The following is a 22,004-nucleotide window of genomic DNA, read 5'->3' on the forward strand; positions in this document are numbered from 1 at the left end:
TTCTGAAAATGAGAGGTCTGTAATATTGAGTTGTAAGACAGCATATAGAGGAAAGTATTGGGTCACACCACTTACCTACAAATACACTGGAGTACATGGACAGAAGGTCAGGTTGCCTTGTGTCCACATTCTTTTGGCCATTTTTAAAGTTCTGTGCTGGGACTGTGGTGGTAGGAGGGGTTTAAAAAAAACTCTTTAAGAGTATCTGCAGCAAAATAATTAGGCGCATTCAGCCATCGTCAAAAACACCAAAAGAGGCCATTATCTTTTTGATGAGTGCTGTTAAGGCCCCCGGTACAGTTCAAACACTTGGAGAATAGATGAAAAATGCAACGCTTTGAAAAATGGCTGCTCTCCCTCTGCTTTATCCCAGCTGACACTCAGAAGAGAGTGGTATTGATCTTCACAGCCAACTTTTCCAAAAAATGTCCATTTCCCCCCTTCGGATCCCAACGTTTTAGATCAAATATTTTTAGCTTTACTACTGCACATCAGTGCCTAATGAACCTGGCTGTGACCAAGCGGTAACATTAATAATCTAATAAGAGCACTGATGAGTTTTTGCTTCAGCCCTGCATAGGTTAAAATCTTAAGATTTATGTATGCGCCGCTGATCCCCGCCGTCTCTTGAGCTGAACGTCTCCGCCCTCCTCTGATGTCTCTGAATGTGACAGAATACTTTGAGAGTCAACGCAAGTCAGGTAGAGGAGCCTTCTAGAGAAAAACGTGTCCCCCTGTCACAGGATCTTTCCTCCGCTCACTTTTTCTACACCTGAAAATGTCCGTTGGCATGAATATGAAACAGCAAACCTCTTTGTGTCTCCCAGACAAGAATAATCAGAAAGAACACAGAGCCTTGTAGGAATAAGTCATTTTTTTTCTTTTTTAATGTCCAACATTTCTCTTGTTTCCGCGGTAACAGGGGAACAGCTGTTTCCATCCAGACGGCAAGATAGAAGGCATCCAATAATGAACACACAAGCTAACAAATACAACCTCCCATCATCTCTCCACCTCTCTATGTTCCTCTCTTTTTGTCTCTAATCATCTTTTGTTGTTGTTGGTTTTTGCTTGTTTGTTTGTATGCCCTCGCTTCTGTGGCTCGGATTGGTCCGAACTACTGTTAAACCTGTAGTTAAGAGTCCTCTGTTATTTCAGCACATTAATTGGATAGATTAACAGTTAAGATTAGACAACAGATCCAGTTTGAATACTGACTAAACTCTTCCGATTTGAATTCCAGGTGTAAGTTCGGATTCTTTTCTTGCCTTTCATCTGTGGATTTGTAGCCGTGAGAGTCAGATGACAGGAAATGTTACATATGACAACAAGAACATTTGCACACACACACACACACACACGCTTCCTCAACATCCTCTCATTCAGATGGCGAAAATAAATAACCAATACAGTGTCAATAAATTATCAATAAATAAAGTAAATCTCATGTCTTTCAAAGTTGAAGATCAGCTGAAGAAAAATATAGATGGAGAAGAAAATAGGATTTGTCAGGCTAACAGACCGGTGGGTGGTGTTGCGCTGCACTCGGGACTTTTTTGGCAATAATACTGTCGCAAATAGGTTGTGCTTGTCACGTCTCAGGGACACGGGACCGGCAGAGCAGCGGTCAGAGCAGGCAGATATGCACTTATTTGTAAGGTGTGTGTTTATTTCCACTTCGAGCGTTTCCATCCACGTGTCTTTTTTTTCTCTGTCTCCCTGTGATGAGTAACATCCACGCCTTCCTCCCTGCGGCTACATTTCTGCAGTCATGTTTCCTGACCCAATTTGTTCTTCTTGCAACCTTGCCTGATTTGGTATCTTTTAAAAAAAATCTTTCCCGTTATGCAATATCTTAGCCTTATTTTTTTATTTATTACTTTTTGCATTGGCTTTTGGCTGTTTTCTGCTCAAAGACACAGACAACACATGTTGGCAACACAGAACTCCCATTTTCCTTCAGTTTTTACAACCCGCTGTAGTTTTCTATAGAAAAAAGCCTCCCTGTCCCCGTCTCCACTCCTGAAAACGCCCATGTGTTGTTACCTTAAGGGCTGAACTCTGGGCTTCCTCCGACAGCTGCGAGAAAGATGCAGCTGCTGATGGAAAGACCTGCATCTCGAAACCACTTAGAGGCTTTTAGCGCTGACACAGCTGACATCTCCTCACCCCTCTGCAATCTGCCGCAGAAGACGGATCTTGAAAGATAACTCGTTTTTTGTGAAACCATCTAAATGAGAATCTAAATAAATAAAAATCAGTTTTCATGTTTTTTTTGTGGGCTCGTGTTGGATTGTTTCTGAAGCATGAGCTTCTTTTCTGTTGAATTTCTCAAATATAAAGGAGCAATTTAAATATTCAGATTGGCACCATGCTGTGAACATACCACAGGGCTGCTTTCATGTCTTCGAACAAATATCTGAGTGTGTTACGATGAGTCTTATCCGCTCCCTTCCCACATGAAAATCCGCTTGCTTATGTACTACGCGGGTAAAATAAAATGCCAAACAGTTATGCGGGTTATGTAGTAGCGCTGATCGCGGCCTCATGAAGAGAAACAGCTTTTCATTTGAGACTTCTTACTGAAAAAGATCATGATTTAACAAAACCGAGCTACAACGCGCCCTGCACAAATCATTTCCATCAGAGGAAACAGAAGAATATCAGGGTTTCATACAGATTTTAAGTCCCTTTGGTTTAGTTTTGCGGAGAAGCTTTTACGAATGGTCTTGAGGTTCGGCTGCTCCTGTGTCGTCCCTCGAGGCAGGCATCAAAGTGCACAAAACTTTGAGGGGATTTAAACGGTTGTTACGCGATACATCCTCATCCAGAGAGGCAGACAGAGATATCAACCTTCACCCACCAGGTCTCCAGAACGCTACAGATATGGTCTTGTAATATCAGCCGTCTGATATGGTCTGGTTCAGATAGCACCAGGCATGAAGATACACAGATAGATGACAAGGTCACATTCATATACAGCACAGAGCTGATGCATTGACACTTGTGACTGAGCTTTTTAACTGTTGAGCCGCCAACTTTAAACCTTCAGTCTTTTTCTCTGCACAATCATCTCGCTCCATCAAATCTCTTAAAATAACTCCTCCTTCTATTTACAATCACTTCCTCCTCCTGCTTCGATATTTTCCCTCCAACCACATCTCGCGGTTTTGATAATCTCATTCGATTCTATTGCCAGACCCCTGTCGCTATACATAAAGTTGATGCGTGTGAGGAAATGTTTCTAGGGAAAACCTTTTTTAGGGAGAAATTTGGGTTTTTTTTTTCTCTTTTTGTGGGGAGGGGGATCCCCCCCCCCCTCAGCAACGACCAAGACTGCACTCACACCAACCTCACTCACAACCTCACATGAGCACAGTCATTTAAAAAAAAAAAAAGAAACATCACAAGAGATTTCTTCTTCATCTCCAATGAAAAAGATACAAAATGTATAAAAATGTTATTTACAGTTTCTTTTTTTTTTTTCATTTTGACGGATCTCGTTTGTTTGAAATCTGAGGAGTTTGTGTTTTTGCCTTTAAGAGTTTGTAGGTAGTAGAGGTGGTTGACTCATCGTCCACAGAAACATCGTCGTTCGCCGTAGGCGGTGACACTCGAAAACTCTTTACACAGTACACGCCGCCCACTGACTTTCTCTTGAATCTGTGTTATCATTGGATGTTTTGTCCGTCTTTGTGTCTCTGCGTTTCCTCTGTCTCGGTTTTGTTTCCCTGTCCTCGAATGTTCCAGGTTGTCCCGGTGCTTCGGGTCCATCCGCGACCTTTGAACATGTCCAATGTGACCCCAGCACTGTAGCAATGCATTAAGGGATGCGGAGGTTGTCATCAAGACTGTCCCTCACTTCTGTTGGCTCTAAGGTGAAGGAAAGAAAAATGAGTCATCACTACGTCTGTACAGCATTTCACTAATTGTAAATTCAAGTTCACAGGGAAACTACAGAAGTAAAATGGAAATGAGCTTTGCAGGCAAAAGGACAAAGAAAAAGAGAGGGAGAGAAGAGGGAGATGGAAAACAGAAGAAAATAGACTGAGACACATGGGAAGAGATGATAAAGAAGCTGGAACGCAGGAAGCCTGCTGAAAGGGTTGGGGAAGGCTGAGATAAACAAACTAGAACAGCACAAGTCAAAAGTCCAAGATGACAGATGCTGGAGAAAAGAGGAAGAGAAGAAGATGCATGTGAGAAAAGGACAGGAGGAGGGTGGGTTGAGGGTGGATTTTCCACTCAGAAAAACTTACTCCGAGTCAGGGGAGACTTCAGATATGCTATGGGAGGTGGCAGACTGGGACGGGGATGGGGAGGGTCCGTGGACGGAGCCGTTTGGACCAGTGTTTGGGGCAGCAGGGGGAGGAGTGAGGACAGAGGAATTGAAGGATGCTAAAATGGAGGAAAGAATATCCAGGTGTTCACTGGACGGTTGTCGACCCAAGGGGTTTGGATTTGAACCTGCGACCTGGGGGGCGACCTGACCAGGAAACCTACATGAAGCTGAGTCCAGTCGTCCTCTGGCGTGAGCTGAAGGAGGTAGGTGCTCCTGCTGAGGCTCCTCAGATATCGGGGGAGGAGGAGAAGAGGAGGACGGCTGGTCAGGGTGTGAAGGCTGGCGGGGTGGCAGAGTGCGGAGCCACTCCCGACACGGCTGGGCCTGGGCTCCCATTCCATTGGTGTCAAGTTGCTCCCTTGATCTACTGCTCACGAGAGCTTCTTCGAGGTGTTCCCGGGATGAGGCCTGTCGCCGAGTCAGCGAGCTCAGCTGCAACCTTGATCCGCCGAGGTATCCCTCAATCCCGGCACTGACAGCCCCTCCGTTTCCACTCACATCCTCCCTCGATCCGTGGAAGCCAGTAGCATGGTGGTTGTCCAGTCTGTCCCTGGATCCTGTCAAGTTCTCCCTGGATAATGAGACTCGCTGGTGATCCAGGGTCCCTAACATTGACCCTGGCCCCAGCCCCAGCTCTCTCCTCCTGGGTAAGAGATCCAGGTTGTCCCTGGAGCCTCGGCAGTCCAACCGGTCTCTTGATCCTCCGACCGTCTGCCTCCCGAGTGGATCCCTGGACAGCTGCCTCCGTGCAAGCGAGTCCAGGTGCTCCCTAGAGGAGTAGCGGGAAGCTGGCTGGGAGAGAGAGCCGGAGCCTCCAGTGGCACCAGCTGTGGCAGAGTACATACGACCGTAGGAGGCAGCAGGAACACCTCGGTGGCCAAGAGTAGAGGTTCGGTACCAGTTGAGCTCACTGGGGACCCGGCCCATACTGGAAAGACCCTGGAGTGCGGGAGGACAGCCAAGACGGTTCTTGAGGATTCCTGGGACAAAGAAAATGAAACCACAAGAAAAAAAGAGGAAGGCCTTAGTGGTAGAAATGGAGAAGAAGGAGAAACCTGAAGAAGAGATTAGATTCCATTAGGTTACTGGATGAATCATCCATCTATCACAATAACTGGCTTAAAATAATCAAATCAGGAAACCTGAGGATACAAAGAGAGCTTTCAGAGAAATACAAGCTGTCTTAGCCTCGTCTTCTTAAGTAAATCTGCACATAACAGGTGCTCACGAGCGGTCATTTTCAAAAAATACTGGGTTGATGATTAGATCAACTGTCAGTCTGTCGTGACACCTAAAACCTGTCGTAGCTGTGACCTTATTGGCTGCTAATCCATCGTGGGACGCTGGACTGTTCCAATTCGACCGTGGTTTGGCAACAACATAGTAAGCCTAGTAAAAATGTTTTTTCCAGTGACTGTGATTACATGAAGCTTAAGACTTTTGAGAGAATCCAACTGCCTCACAATGTAAGGACAGGCATTTACATTGTAAAAGTCTCATGATGAGAGAAGAAGGCGAAGAAAAGCGGAAGAAATCAAATGATGAAGAGAAGCCATTTAGAAAGAGGCAGACGATGGCAGAGATGAGTCACACAACTATCACATTTACCAAAAAGCAGGACTTCTCACATTAAACCACTTCTGCATGCCTACGCGGGTGTTCATTTGTCAGTATATGACTGGGTATATGGCTATATTCAATCCCTGAAATGTCACTCATGCTTTCAGGCTACAACCTTTTCTTTTTCTTACTTGCATCTGATTGGGCCTTTATTTCTACATGTGCACATGCCAGTTATATACTTTATGAGTGCTGAGTATGCATATTATATTTCATACAGTCAATAGACACTTTGTTAGGTACACCTGTTCGGCAGCTTGTCAACACAAATATCTAACGAGCCAATCAAATGGCAAGAACTCCCGTGCATTCAGGCATGTAGACATGGTCTAAACGACCTGCTAAAGTTCAAACTGAGAATCAGAATGAGGAAAGTGACTCTGAACATGGTTGTTTATGGTGTTCGTTGTTCTAAGTATTTCAGAAACTGCTGATCTATTAGGATTTACCCCACACGACCATCACTATGGTTTACAGAGAATGCCCTGTCGATGTCAGCAGACAGAGGAGACTGGTCAAACTGCTTTGAGTTGACAGGAATGCAACAATGACTATGTTATGTTAGGATACAAAACATCTGTATGTAAGACACATGTGGTTATCAAAGTATAAATGACAACAAGAAAACTATCAGGTTGTACATTTACAGCACTACAGGAACAAAAAAGCTAAAGTAAGGTCCAAAATAAAATAAATATTTGAGTGAGTGACGGATCTCTGGGTCACCCCGAAGATGAACTGAGATAATCAACCCATATATGAGACAAACTGCACAAACAGCAGATAAATTCTCTGTTATTGAACTTTGGTTTAAATTATGCTTTGCTGGTTCAGCTCATGCAGCTGACACCACCTCCATCTCCCTCTTGGCAAAATGTTCCATTCTGCATTACTCAGACAGGATATCTGGAGACACTCATTAGATAACAGGATGAAGAAGATCACAGATTTAGGATACTCAGACCAGGCACTGATATGCAGAGGCACAGTCTGTCTGACAATCCATGACTTTTACCAAGTAGATATTTATAATGATGCCAAAAAAAAGAAGAAATAAAAGTAGCAAGAGTCTGTTAACGTCACATTAAAGTTCCATCCATCCATTCGCTTCCGCTTATCCTTTTCAGGGTCGCGGGGGGTGCTGGAGCCTATCCCAGCTGTCATGGGGTGAGGGGCGGGGTACACCCTGGACAGGTCGACAGTCTGTAGCAGGGCTAACACACAGAGACAGACAACCATTCACACTCACATTCACACCTATGGGCAATTTAGACTAATCAATTAACCTATCCCCACAAACTGCATGTCTTTGGACGGAGGAAGCCGGAGTACAAGTTTCATTGTTTCAGAATAGTCATCACTGTTTTCCATTTTGCTGTTTGTACCTTGCATGAGTCTGTATCTAAAGCTTTAATTTACATATAAAAGTAAAATAAGGCACAGCAAGAAGGTCCTGAGTTCAATTCCAACATCAGGCCGGGGTCTTTCTGTGTGGAGTTTGCATGTTCTCCTCGTGTTTGTGTGGGTTCCCTGCAGGTACTCCGGCTTCCTCCCACCGTCCAAAGACATGCAGCTTGTGGGGATAGGTTAATTGGAAAATCCAAATTGCCATTAGGTGTGAATGTGCGAGTGAATGTGAGCGCGAATGGTTGTCTGTCCCTGTGTGTTAGCCCTGCAACAGACTGGCGACCTGTCCAGGGTGTACCCCGCCTCTCGCCCTATGACAGCTGGGAAAGGCTCCAGCGCCCCCCACGACCCTGAAAAGAAGAAGCGGACGCGAATGGATGGATGGATGGAAGTAAAATAAGGCACAATCCAATGTGTATGTGCACCCTTCCGATTGTGTCGAGTTGTTCACGTGTGTCTCTCACCTTTGCGGTGCCTGTGTGGCTGGGTGAGGCCGTTCTCGTCTCCACTAGTGAGCGCTGCGTCCAGCTGGTTGTTATTTGCTGCGTCCTTGCTGTAATCTGCCCCCAGGGGGCGCTCTGAGCCCCACTTCTGCAGAGTGCGTGCCTCGCACTCTTCCAAAGCTGGCCAATAGGATAAAAGATCGTTGCCATCCAGCTCTGTCGTACAGGGAAAGAATAAACTCTCTGTGGTTACTGGCAAACTTAACATCAGTGACACCTCATGAGGGAAATCTAACCGAAATCTATGTCTGATCATTAAGTAGTGAGCAGTAACAAAACAAAGGAGACCTTATTGGGAAGTAGTCTAAATCACTATTAATGCAGTCGTCACTAAAATAGTTGTTATTTTTATTAGAGCCTATAAAAAACAGTCATAAAAAGCTATATTCTAATGGATCATACTCTCATCTTTTTAATTTCATTTTATTGCCTCATGCACGTCCCCAAGAACACAAAAACAGATGTCTGCAACTAATAGCAGTTGTCAGCATACAAAATAGCATATGTTCATTATCAAATCAGAAGCCAGAGTTAATTAAAAGTGTCAAAAAGGACATTTTTCAGGCCGCTGCAAACGACCCATGAACTCGAGTTTTTAGCATGCACAGCAGAAGCTGATTTAAGGAGAACGAGACAGAGTGACATCATCAATGTCAGCCCTTTAAACCAATCTGTGTTATTTGGACCCACATTTTGTAAAGGACATTATCAGTGGTAAGGATTTAATAATTGTGAAAAGTTGTGTGGATGAAGAATTTAGGCTGCAAGTAAAGATTCATCAATTTATTTCAAAATTACTTCTTAAATGAATCTTTTTTAAACTAAAGGTGAAAACTTCATGTATTTCCTTTTTAACTTATTAACCAAAGAATATTTTACATTTTGCTTAAATGATTAACTTCCTAAATAATCCATCGTCAGAACTACAAAGAAATGAAATAATGATTATTCCCTCCAGCTGTAACATGCATGAGAGCAAGCATCACTGATACATCAAATGCTTTCATCTTTTTCAGGCTTTTAAAATCAGCAAGCCTGCTGTGACTGTAAATAAAACAAAAGATCATCGGCACCGGGTTATAAAAAAAAAAAGAAAATCTATTCATATTGTTGTCCTGAACACATTCCCGGTGCAGTCCTCGAACACTGCGGAGATGCAGGGGTTAATGCTTTGTCACAGAGAACTGGACGCATTCAGACTGTGACCTTTCAGTGAAAAGCCCAAATGTTTCAGGCCCTTCAGTTTGACTGCACTGTATTCCTCTATTGAACGATGCCTGTGGTCTGGTTAGACTCTGAACAGAGTTCGTGTGACCCCAGCGGCTTAAGAAGCTAAGAATTGATTGGTTAAATGGATTTATAGATTTGCAGATATTTGGCATTTTCTCAGTGTGAAACGTTTCACGGAAACTGTACTCGCGTGACATTTATATCACACACTATGACGTGCATAAACTCATATATTATGCATGATAAACTTGTTATTGTGTATCACAAGAAGGAGTGTATTGATTAATGTTTGCCTGCATTGACATTTCCTCTTCCTGGAGGTGGATGCTATTCTTGCTTACACATAGCGCACAATATACAAATATGCAATATACAAATGATTTAAATGCTATTTCATAGACCGGCAGAATCCATATGTTTAATATGTGTTGTTTGGACACATAATACACACTATAAAAACACAGTGATATTGCAGATAATTGAATTATGCTGCAGGAGCAGTTTTAAAAGTTTCTATTGAAGTTATAGTAATCTGCTGTTACCTTGAGTCTGCACACTGACTCTGTGTTCTTGTAATTGCTATGAACTCAACCTGATTAAAGCTTTATTACTCTGCAAAGGAGCTCTTTGTAAACTTTAATTACCTTTCAAACATACCGAGGATGAACATTTGAAAGTAGTCTTTAAAAAAAAGTGAAGAAATTAAATGTTTTGTGCCAACAAAAGACATCCAGACATTGCAGAACATTTTGATGGGACCCATAACTCTTAGGATTTCAGTGATGAAGCACTCCTAATGAGACACTTCTCCATTACTGACTTTAAACAATAAAAATGTCAAAAATAGCATTAATATAAACTCGGTAACACGGAAAATCTACCTTTGGTGCCGTTGTTGGCGGGCTCTGTGAGCAGGCGCTCGCCGTGATTGGAGCGCTTGAATCGCCGCTGGATGCGGCCACGGAGACGGACGTTGTCCTCGCTTTCCGAAGAAGGAATGGAGAGACTGCGCTCTTCCTCCATAGAGAGATCAGAGTCCGAGTCGGAATCTTCACCTGGATAAAGAAAGGGAGAAGGAACGATAAAGCGGGAGTGAGAAAGTGAGGAAAAGGATAGGGCTGATGTGTTGGTATTCTTGAGTAAATGTTCTTGATCCTTAGTTAAATATGGGCAGAGATAAAGTCTTTGTTTTTCAGAGATTCATGTCTGCTCATTATGCATATTCACCCCCGTCTCTGTGGAACATGGCTACATCCAGGTCGGTTGCACCAGTGTGGACGATGTTTTGCTCCAGAGTCTGACGAGCCAAAAGGTTTTCTCTAACAGGGGAGTAGAAGAGAAGTTAGGCGAACACACACAAACAATAGAAGCACACAGAAACAGGCAGATACATATTTGAAAAAAAGCGAGAGTCCTTTCAAACACAAATACTCGTGTGCACTCTTCATACAGGCCAAGACATGGTATTAAGACAGACAGTCACTGAGCCATGAAGACATTAACAGCCACTCTCAGGGTACATTAGTGTTGCTCTACATGCAGTACAGTACATTGTTCAGTCTAATCTTCTTCATCTTTATCCCACTGACCCACAAAATGAAAAACAGGGTTATATGCAGGGAGGGAATTTCCACCCCAAGGCAACTTTATCCAAAAACCACAGACCCAACAAACCTGCCAGAATCCCATCTGAATGATAGACTATCCTTGTTTCTCAAGCATCAATTTATTGTTGTTATATTTTATGACATTAAACCACCACGATGTGCACATCTACCTTAATATATTGGTAAAAACTGTGACACGTGTCCATTCATGCGTGCATGCGTTCAGATACCTGGCAGAGCTGACGGAGGAGATTGTGGAGGTTCCCAGTGTGATGCGGTGCAGCCCGCTCTGCTCCAACAGTGAAGCGTTGTGATAGGGGTTCTGTGCCTGAGCACACAAAAACACACGCAAGAAGCTTTAGAAAATAGCTCCCAGCTTTCAACCTGTGTCCAGGAGGCTAGGCATGTGGAACATAAGACTCTGAGATTTGACAAGACTTCTGTTATCTGCTGATAAATCACAAAAGGACGCTAATACGGGTCATCCATACATATAATCCATCAGTGATAAAAACAGCATAGTGCACATAATAATAGTCTTGAATTTTGCCCATATGACTCAGTAATAGAGAGGAAGAGCTTTGGAGGAAATGGGGTTTAAAAGGGTGGAAACAACACATCTCATAAGCGCACACACGTAAACTTCCCCACACGTACACACCAACATCTCAGGCACACAAACTGGCAACAAACTGTATGGGGTTCACTGCACTGACAGAGATTCAAAGGAAATATGGAACATGTATACATATACAAAGTTCAAACACACATAAGCAATAGTAAAGATTCTGATGCTGACGGCTGAGAATTCATACACACACAAGCACACACACACACACATACACACACACACGAGACATGGGAAGTAAGGAAAGATGTGAAAGTAGGATAGCATTTCATACACGCGCATAAAAGCATCATTAAATCGGCACTGCACAGTGCTTTTGCAAAAGCGGGCTAAAGAGCAGGCAGGGATCCACTGGCTGGTATAATGTTTTATGTGGGTCAGCTAGGAACCCCGAGGGCAGCTGGAGAGGACAGAGACACGACAGGAAAGATTGATGGAAGGATAGAGGGAAGGAGAAATTCAGGGCAGGAGGGCTATTGTGCTGTCTAGTAATGGGCACAGCAGCAGGAGAAAACTTAGTAAATGGCTTTAAGGATCACGCAGCTAGGACATTTATGCCTTCGCATTATGATCTTAGATTCACTTAGCTTGTCATCACTGTGCAATAATAATTATAATAATCTTTTGGATACCATAGTTCTTTTAAATGATAACAATTAGTTTTCAACTTCATTTTGATATACTTTTGTGCATGCATTCTGCTAATGCAGTATATTAATGATTCAACAGTCAGGCTAATTCAAGAAACAAATGAAAAAAGGTGTTTCGCTTTAGCGGTAGCAGTATAGATATGCTCGCAAACTGGATATTTATGTATGTTGGACTTACTGTGCTCTGCGGTGGTCTTGGGGGATCTTCTCCAGGACTCTTTTTACCCAAACAGGCGACTCTCCATGCCTCCTGAACTTCTGAGTTGAACACGGTGAAGACTAGCATCACTGACAGACCCTGGGAAAGATGATAAAGAGATATAAAATAAAAATGACAAAAACAAAAACACACAGACTGACAAACAAGATTCAAAAGCTACAGGTAGAGATCGCACTTTGTTGTGTATCGGATCATGCTTTGTTCGCACCTGTACTAGGCAGAGGACATCAAATATGTAGTAGAAAGCCAGTATGCTGTTATTTACAGCCATCAGACCACACAGCCAGGTGGAGGTGGCCACCAGCAACAGCAAGAAGGCATTGCGGATAGTGGCGCTGCAGAGAGGCAGACAGAAGCAAAGAGGGCAGTGGAGGAGAAAAAAAGATTAGAATTGGATTCGCCAGAATGAATCTGTGATACACTCTGATGCATACGCCAGTTGACTGCAGCATTATATCACACTAAACCTTTATTTATAACACAATAATGATGTTTTCACTATATGTCATCATGATTAGGGTAACAGAGAAATATAGAGACAGCAAAGAGAAACCACACTAACGGACGACAGTAGAAGCACTGGAGGGACTACAGAGCGATTCTTATCATACAGCTCAAATCTGAAAGACTACTTTAGAGAAACTCGGGACTTTTATTAAGGACCCTTTGAAGCCTGAAACAGCACAAAACACAAGAAAAGGATTGTACTTTGGAAAGTAGGCTTCAAGGTCACTTTTTTAAAGTGAGAATAGTGTCAAGGCAGACACTTACATGACAGGAAGTTTCTTGGTCTCTTTCTGAGATGGGTTACACGACATCTTGGCTACAATGGTGAAAATGCCCCCATTCAACTGAAAAGTGAAAGATCAATACACAACACATTTAAATGCATTTCAGCTAATCCACTACGGCCATTAGCAACGACTAGGACAAAATCAATGTGGATAAATTAGTCACATAGGAGGGAAAAGATACGTTTAATAAAAGCAAAGCCATTCAAGTCTCTGACAGTATAAAAAAGTAAAAAAAGAAAAAGTGGATTCACAGGTGTGACTGTAATACGCTGTAATCATTCACTTTAAAGCACTGCATCAAATGTCTTGAAGTGAAGTTTCGAAAGGCCTGAATGAAATGATTGGGCTCAAGTGGGTCGCCTTTCTAAAATCCATTTGGAGGGCTGCCACTTGTGAATGTTAATTAGGTTTAAACCTATGTTTACTTGAGAAAGTGCAGGTTGAGATTTCATTCATATCATTTAAGTCTGTGTGCACGTAGAGTTCACTGCCATGTGTCAGACAAACAGAGAGATGTTTACCAGTATGACGATGCCGATGGGACCAGCGAAGCTCCAGATTAGTTTGTCATAGATGGATATCCAACAGAAGTCTGGGTTTCCATAACCCTCTGGGTCCAAACCTACCGCCAGGCCTAAAGCAAACAGATGTGCGGTGAGATTAGACAGATCAGCTCTGTGATGTCCTCTGCTGTCACTCACAGAGAGACAGCAGTCTCAAAGATAGGGAAACAGTATAGGCAGTGACTGCAGGCCATTATTGGAACACCACAACACTTCTATGAATGTTAGGTATGTTTTTAGCTTTTATTAAATGAATATTTTTAGATTTATAAATCAAGGGCTTAGAGAAAATTAGCTCCTGAAAGCACTCTCTAAATATTTGATTACATCTTTGGATCTTTAGATTTTAAATGTTAAATTCTGCTGAACTTTGAGCACTAAGCTGCTACGATTAAACGGCAAAGACACAAACCATCATTTCTCTTTTTAATTTAACTTCGTATGACCTATATGACACATTATTCCAAATCAGAGCAGAAATGTTTCACCCCCTGATTTTCAGCTTCTGGTTGAATCATGTGAATCAAGTTCACGAACAAAAATTCACTGACTGTCAGAGTCGGGAGAAGATCAGGCTGTAAGCTAACGGTGCTCATGGTCAGGTCGGGAGTGCATCATAGGTGATCTGCATGATAACGGCAGTATGTGGCAGCAGGAGGGATATGTGATAGTCTGACTTGTCTTTTTCTTTACGTTGAGCGGGGATACACAAAAACGCTTTCACCTTTAGTTTCTTTCGTGTGCGCATGCACTTACAGCACTGATTCAGTGTAGAACCTGAGGCACCAGTGCTCCATATAAGCACCAGATGTGGTTAGTAGGAAATTTGTGACTTGAACTGTGATATCTTTATCAGTCATGTATCCTTGTTTGGACGAAACTGTCGATGTTTTGACAGGCGTGGCTATAAAGAATATTTAGAAATAAATTGCAAAAGAAAAGACAGAAGAAGCCTGAACAAAGACAGATAAACACACCTCACAGCCCAGAGGAAGAGACATGTGCTAAAGTGTGTTTATGATGGTGGGAAACACATCCATTCTTGTGTGTGTGTGTGTAGATTTGAGAGACAGACAGTGACACAAACAGCAACAGATAAAGGGAAGCTGACAGTATGTTATGAGCCTGGATGCAAACTACCAATCTTGGCGTGTGTGTTTGTGTGTGTGTGTTTGTGCGTGTGTGTGAAGGGGATAGAGAAGAAAGTAGAAAGATATGACTTGCTTAAACTGTGTCATGGCAGAAATTGCTTGCATTAGTATCTCTGCTTTACTGTCTCTGTTATAAAATACCACTGAAACCTGTTTAATCCAAATGTCAAAAGGACACCTTATCTACACAGCCAGACTCACTATGCATGTATGTGTGTGTGTGTGTGTGCCTGTGCTCATATAAGAAAATCATTATTGTGCAGCTGTGGCAAGAACAGGGTTGTGACTGTCTGCTTTTACATGGCTGCACAAACATGTTCCTAGGCCATATCGAGGACTGCGTGCCTGCATGTCTACATGACTGTGTTACCTGTGATAATGGCGGGAACGCCCCAGCCAATGGCGTAATAGAATCTCATGGCTCCATAGTTGATGTTGCGTTGCTCTGTTTGCATTCGGTAGATATGAAGACCTTCCACGAACATCCAGGCGAACGTGGACATGAAGAAGTAATGCAACAGGATGGCGACGACCGTACACAGGAACTGAGGGGAGAGGTTTTTTTTTTTAAAAAAGAGTGATTAAAAAAAGGAAAAGGGGAGGAGCAGGAAATTATAGGTAGCAGAAGGAAAGTGACAAAAAACGATTAAGAGGCGAGAGAGAGAGGAATGAAAGGGGTAGGCTAAGGGGGAAAGGCAGGAAAGATGCGTTAGCAGTGAAAAGACAAAAAAAACATCATCCTTTCAAGGATTGTGCGACAGCTGAAATACAGATGTCTTGGCAACCAACCAACGAGTCTTTATTACAGCAAAGCAGGTGTCAGCAATGAAATAACAGCCGTTCATGATTAAATTACTAATGCATCTAATGAACAGCGATAACGGCAGCATGTTACAATTCGTCCAGGAAAAGCATATAAAATAAAGAATGTAAATGGATGTTGTAAGAGCTGAATTTTACCAATAACACCCAAGAGAGTATTTTAATTATGATTACGATTACGAAAATTTGCACCATCTGCAGAGGAATGTAAATAATGCCCAAACAGGTAATGTCGCCTTTATATTAATTGTGATTGTAGAAGTTTAACAGCTATTTTTAAACATGATGTATTTACGACAATAAAAGCATCAAGAAAACAAAAATAATGCAAATTCGTTGTTTAAGGGGAATAATTAGCTCGACCGAAATAAATACACCTTGCATTTTTGAGCAATAACGGAGAGATATAAATCGAGGTGTTTACCTTGTGAGACAACTATGCTTGGGTTCAAGCTTTGACCTTACTTCCAATTCACAGTCACAGTAAGCGTCCTGTGAGGATCTACTGGTATGTCTGGATGTGTTTTATGAAAGCTGATGGTGACAACAATTGATTATTTGTTCAAAAACAAACCTTTTGATTGGCTGCCAATAATCAACAGTGATAGACAGATGGCAAATCCAAATAGCTGCCAAGAGCGTGCCTACCCTTTTCCAAACAGTTTCCAAGGACGACTTTTCAGATGGTTCTGTTAAACAAACCATCTGGTGTGTCAGGTGATGGTTAATCTATGCCTCATTTTCACATAGAAAACGTTGCTTTACTGACAATAACTTGGACACTGTATAAATAAAAGGATGACGTAATCTGCCACAGGACTCATTTCTGAGGTCATTCGTCTAGATTGCATATCATCAGGAATAAATCCCAGTAAAGGCAGGAGATAAACTTCAAAGCCATCTTTAGTTAGATGCTGCTGGTTGGTTTGGCAGCGATACTTGGCTTCCCCATGAATAATGCAGAGCATTAACATTTTGGCTTTCTGTGAAATTACCTTCAGGCTGCATTCAAGAATGGCTCAAGTGGTTTATTTGAACTCTGCAGCCTTTTAGTCTGAATTGATTTGTTTGACCAGATGAGGACGATGCCATTCAAACTCAAGTGGCACTGAATTACAGCACTTTGAAAAAGCAAGTCAACTTCGTCTAAGAGAACTGCAGTGGTGTTTGTTTAAAATCTAAACCAGCCTCAGGAAACAGCTTGAAAATGCACAACTAAATAAGATGTCTGTGGGAACCTGACAGGCGTGTCAGTACGTGACCTTGTAGCCAAATGCGTTCTTAACATACACAAAGACGAGACAAGGTGCAGTAATGTGCAAATGTAGATGCAGATGCAGTGATTTGCTGTGCAAATACAAAATCGAAACATAGTACATGAGGCAAATAAAGATTTTGTATAGCTTTTAAGTCAATATTTGGCCTGATCACCTTTATTCTTAGGCATCTTGTAATTTCTTTACGTAGTCTCCAGGAATAGTTTTCCAGGCTTTGTGGAAGACATTCAAAGCTCTTCTTTGGATGTTGGCTGCCTTTTATTGCATTCTCTGTCAAAATGATCCCACACTGCTTAAAATAATGTCCATGACTGATAGTGTCAGTTTTCCTCCAGGATGGAAGCGGATGGATCAATAAGTATAAATGCCAGAAGGTTTGCTTTGTCTCCCAGCGCAGTCTTGAGATCATGAAGGCTAGCGGTAACTCTGGACAGGGCCACTGAATTTCCTTAACCCATCAGCAGCCCCAGTATCTGCTCCTCTGTGTAAAGAGGAACAGGATAAGCACTGCCAGAGCTCTACAGAATGACCTCTCAGAAACAGACTTAATTGTGTTGGCCGGAGGGCCCACTGCCCTCTGATGGGATCAGTTCTTACTGCCTAGCGCCATGGAGCCCAACTGGTATTTGCCATAAAATACCAGAACTGGCAGGTCCACCACTGATGCTCTGTACTTTAAACAGAGGAGAGCGGAGCTGTTGCATAGTCTTTTAGATTACAGTTTCAAAAAGCTTAGGCAGTCTATTTGCTCTAAACTGCAAAGACTGACATCAGATTTGCTTTGATGTCCTCTGGCAAAGTTGTTCAAGTTCACTGAACCCTCAGTTTAATGAGCAACCATCTTTTGAGCAAATGTGAGCTTCTACAAGCTCTGATTTTCTGAAATGTGACTGCAATCTGCACTCAACACAGACAAGTACCCCCCAAAAAGGCAATGCGAGTATTGTAGGTTGACAAATGATGATTTAGACAAACATTTATGTATTAAAATAAGTTTGTCTCAAAGAAGTTAATATAAAATATGACTGTCATATTATCATAGATGATAATGGATGAACTGGCCCATTTGCTTATGAAATCTATAATGAATACAACTCAGAACTCTGAAAATTAAGGAGAGCAGACATTTAAGTCCCAGAGGTTAAAAGACGCTCAATAGAATTTCCAAAGAAGAGCCAAAGATGACACAGAAAAAGCAGCCGCCTTGGCAGTCATACAGCCAGCTGATGAATCTCACACTCCCACACACACACAAAAAGCAAACACTACGAGTCACACACATAAGCATGGAAAGACTAAATATGCACAGGCGCATAAAAACTAACACACAACCGCTGCAAGTGCTAAAATGCTCTCCCAAGCATGGAGTACATGAATTAGAGAACATATTGTTCAGCTAGAAGTAACCAGTCACACTGTAAGAGCAGTACTGCCGACTATGTGGGGGATAAAGATTAATTAATTGGATTTCATGCTGAGTGAGCACATATTTGGAGTACCCTCTCGACAAGACTTGCTGCTCTTTAAACACACTTTATTTAGAAACGTGTGATGCAATAAAACTGAGAGATATAGTGGCCAAAAAAAATTGGCAGAGGACGAGAAAAAAGATAGAGGACTTAACGTAAAGGAAAGAGGACAGTGTGATGTAGAGAAGCACAGAGCGAAGAGCGACAGGAAGCACCCAAGCAGAGGATAAGAAAGAGGAAGAAAAACAAAATACTAGGAGGCAAGAAGAGCTGTCGACATCAAAACTGCAAAGAGTGAACATCTTATGATATTGTTTTTGGCAACAGTTTAAGAAAAAACATGGCCACTGCCAGATACTATTTGAAGATGAATGAACTTGTAAATCTAAATGTCACTAAAAATTAGATATACACCACAGCCATGGCAAAAACAAAGTACAACCTCTTTAAGATTTTAAGGTTTAAGGTTTTATGCATTGAGATGCAGTAGAAATAATCAGCTCCTTGATTACTTGGTTAATAGATCATCAGCAGGTGTAGGCACCTCTATAAAACCAGACGTTTGTCTGGTCTGGAGCATCCAACTATGTGCAAACACCTGAATGCCAAAGACATCAGCAATGATTTTAGAGAAATGATTCTTGCTGCCCATTCTGGCAAGGGTTAGAAGGCCATTTCCAATCAATTGGGAAAAAATAAATACAGTAAGAATAGATGGATGTTGAATCTCTGTCTGTCCAATGCAAAAAGAACTATTGCAATGCAGTGCGATACTCCATGGGCAAAACAAACATACAAACAAGTCTACTTTTAGAAAAAATACTTATGCCCTGAAGTGTGAGCCCGGTCTTTATCAAAGATATGGACCTATGTGAAGAGGATGCTCACAACGGAAGGCTGCTTCCGTAACACACTGGAGGAAAAACAAAGAAAGTATGAGCCTTTGTTATTTTGTGATTGGTAAAAAAAAATCAAGATAGGTACCAATCTTCCCAGGAGTGGGCATGCTCAGAGAAATCGCAAAAACCCCCCCCAAAAAACCAAGAGCTACATCTCAGACTCTACAAGCATCATGAACAAGTATGACATGTTTGGAAGGCTTGCCAGAAGAAATTCTCTACTCTCTAAAAATAACATGGCAGCATAGCTCAGGTTTGAAAAGCTGAACAAACCACAAGACTTTTCAACGCCCTTTGAATAAACAAGACCAAAGTGGAGACGTTGCCCTATAGCAGGGGTGGGCAACTCCAGGCCTCGAGGGCCGGTGTCCCTGCAGGTTTTAGATGTGTCCTTGAACCAACACAGCTGATTTAAATGGCTAAATTAGCTCCTGAAGTTCTCCAGAGGCCTGGTAACAAACTAATCATGTGATTCAGGTGTGTTGACCCAAGGTGAGATCTAAAACCTGCAGGACACCGGCCCTCGGGGCCTGGAATTGCCCACCCCTGGCCTATAGTATACAGCACCACGTTCGAAGAAACACCCCATACCAACTGTCAAGCACAGTGGTGGAGAGGTGAGTATCTGGGCTTGTTTTGCGGTCACAGGACCTCGCACTCATTGAGTTGACCTCTGTATACCAAAGTATTTCTACAGTCAGATCTGAGGCCATCTGTCCAACAGCTAAAGCCTGTCCCAAACAGGATAATGATCCCAAGCACTACAGCAGAACGCCTGAAAAAGAAAAGAATCCAAGTATTGCAATGTCTGAGTCCAAGGCCAGACTTCACCTTGACTGAAATGTGGTGCCACTTTAGGAGAGCTGTACATACACAAATGTCTGCAAACCTCAACGACCTGAAGCGATGCTCTAAAGAGTAGTAAACTCCTCCACAACAATGTGAAAGATTGACAAAGTAGGACAGAAAATGATGTCTTCTAACAGTGCTTTTGCAACGTGGCTCCGTTATTGTTAAATAAATAATAACTTTTCTGTTCATCACTATCTAGATATGACAGAAGTTAGACTCTGTTTTTACCATGACTGTACACTGGATAAAGTGGTGACTGACTGTGCAGTGGTGTGAAAAAAGGAACTAAAGCTATAGGCAACAGAAAAAAGATGGATGCAGAAAGCCCACCCCCGCCAGTACATACCTGTTGTTCAGTCTGATTGACCCCAAGCAAAAACACCAGCTCTGATAAAAACATGGCTGCCGCTGTGTTTGAATGGATGCTCCTGGTGTTAGACTTCAGGCCCCGGAGACAGGAAAGCACCAGGACAGTGAGGAGCAGCGCCAGCATGGAGACGCACAAAGAAGAGTATGTGACCAGGGCCAGCGTCTCCAGGTCGCCCTCCAACTGCTACTCACAGAGAGATGCAAAGGAGGGGGGTGAAAGGAAGAGGAGGGAGAAAACTTTTTGAAAAAAGAAACTTCAATCCAAGAAGATGAATCGTTACAACTGCATTGAAATGCAACATCTCTATCTGAACTCTCCTGTCTGCCGTCAGTGTGAACTGACAATATTTATATGACAACCAAGTATGCGATCTATAGAAAGAAATCTAATGAAAGGTAAGTACATGATTAAATCCCTTTATTAAAAACACCTAAAAAAATATATTTTTCTTGAAGCAGTCAGGAAAAAAAAACAGAGGAATCGACGACAAACAAAAGCTAGCTAGCAGACCAAGCTTATCTGTCAGGAGAAACTAGAGTATAAAATCAATTCAGCACGTGCATTTGCCTCCTCTGGAAGCCTCTGCTGCCAGCAAACATAGCAGACACCACCAGAATTTCATTTGGGCAAACTGGGCTTCCCTGCAGAATCTCAAGTGAGTGAGAATAAGATACCCCACCATACCACCAGACTAATGATGATGAATTACTTAATCTTATATAACTGTTTCCAGTTTGGAGAAATGGAAATCGTCAAGACAATGATGTTTCTGATTCCACACGCTCCCTTTCTCGAAATCTGACACACTTAGTATGCTTGGGAGCGGTGGGTAAGGGGTTTTACATTAAGCTGTGAAAATCTTCTACAACTGTAACAAGGCCTTTCTTCAGCCTTCTGAATGTCAGTCAGGATTTGTAGACATTTTTTCCCCTTCTTCAAACTGGGCAATTGCCAGCTGACACTGTTAAATGAAAAAAGGGGCAAAGTGGCAGACATGGTGAAGTAAAAGGTTCACTTAAGGGAAATGCTTGATTACTACAGAAAGGGTCAGGGAACGAGAGAAGATTAAGACTTATCTTGATTTATCTTGATTAAAAGTAAGTAGCTCTTGACTGACTGATCACTAACCTCTCTCTGCGAACTGTCCATCAGCACGCCAAAGGTGCCCAGTCTCTGGCACTGACAGCGCACATGAGACGTGTTTCTGTACACCACCATACAGTCTCTCACCGTCCAGCAACCTCCCTCATACCTGCAGGGACAGAGACGGAATAATAAGCAACATTTCAAGAAAGATGTCCTGCTGCTGCCCATGTGTCAGTTTTTCATAATTAATAGAAGTCACATGCACTCAAAACAACACTCGGTGGACACTTTATTAGGTACACCTTGTTAGTACCAGGTCGGACCCCTGTTTTGTTTTCAGAACTGCTGTAATTCTTTGTGGCACAGATTCAACAAGGTGCTGGAAACATTCCTCAGAGATTACACGCGAGGAATTTAATTGCTCTTGTGAAATTAAATGATTTGCTCTGATTAGTTTTTGCTCACGCATTTTATATGACATAAAAATATTTCCATACATATTGACATAGCTGTT

At 42.3% G+C, this 22,004-nt stretch overlaps 1 protein-coding gene across 1 annotated transcript in view; it reads right to left on the reverse strand.

Moving 5' to 3' along the window:
* Positions 1-855: 855 nt before the first annotated feature.
* The window catches only part of celsr3 (cadherin, EGF LAG seven-pass G-type receptor 3), a 117,270-nt gene continuing 96,121 nt past the window's right edge, over positions 856-22,004 (reverse strand). Inside the window, exons 25-37 of the mRNA XM_087833878.1 lie at positions 21,533-21,656; positions 20,381-20,587; positions 15,086-15,260; positions 13,523-13,635; positions 12,979-13,058; positions 12,416-12,542; positions 12,166-12,285; positions 10,940-11,037; positions 10,330-10,421; positions 9,984-10,157; positions 7,834-8,028; positions 4,260-5,322; positions 856-3,873 (exon numbers count right to left, since the gene is read on the reverse strand). Coding sequence (XP_087690004.1) covers positions 3,846-3,873; positions 4,260-5,322; positions 7,834-8,028; positions 9,984-10,157; positions 10,330-10,421; positions 10,940-11,037; positions 12,166-12,285; positions 12,416-12,542; positions 12,979-13,058; positions 13,523-13,635; positions 15,086-15,260; positions 20,381-20,587; positions 21,533-21,656 — 2,596 coding nt within the window. The 3' untranslated portion in view covers positions 856-3,845. The remainder of the gene's footprint in view (positions 3,874-4,259; positions 5,323-7,833; positions 8,029-9,983; positions 10,158-10,329; positions 10,422-10,939; positions 11,038-12,165; positions 12,286-12,415; positions 12,543-12,978; positions 13,059-13,522; positions 13,636-15,085; positions 15,261-20,380; positions 20,588-21,532; positions 21,657-22,004) is intronic.

This window comes from Neolamprologus brichardi, chromosome 20 (assembly GCF_056152115.1).
Source record: "Neolamprologus brichardi isolate AB-2024 chromosome 20, ASM5615211v1, whole genome shotgun sequence".
NCBI classification, from domain to species: Eukaryota; Metazoa; Chordata; class Actinopteri; order Cichliformes; family Cichlidae; genus Neolamprologus; species Neolamprologus brichardi.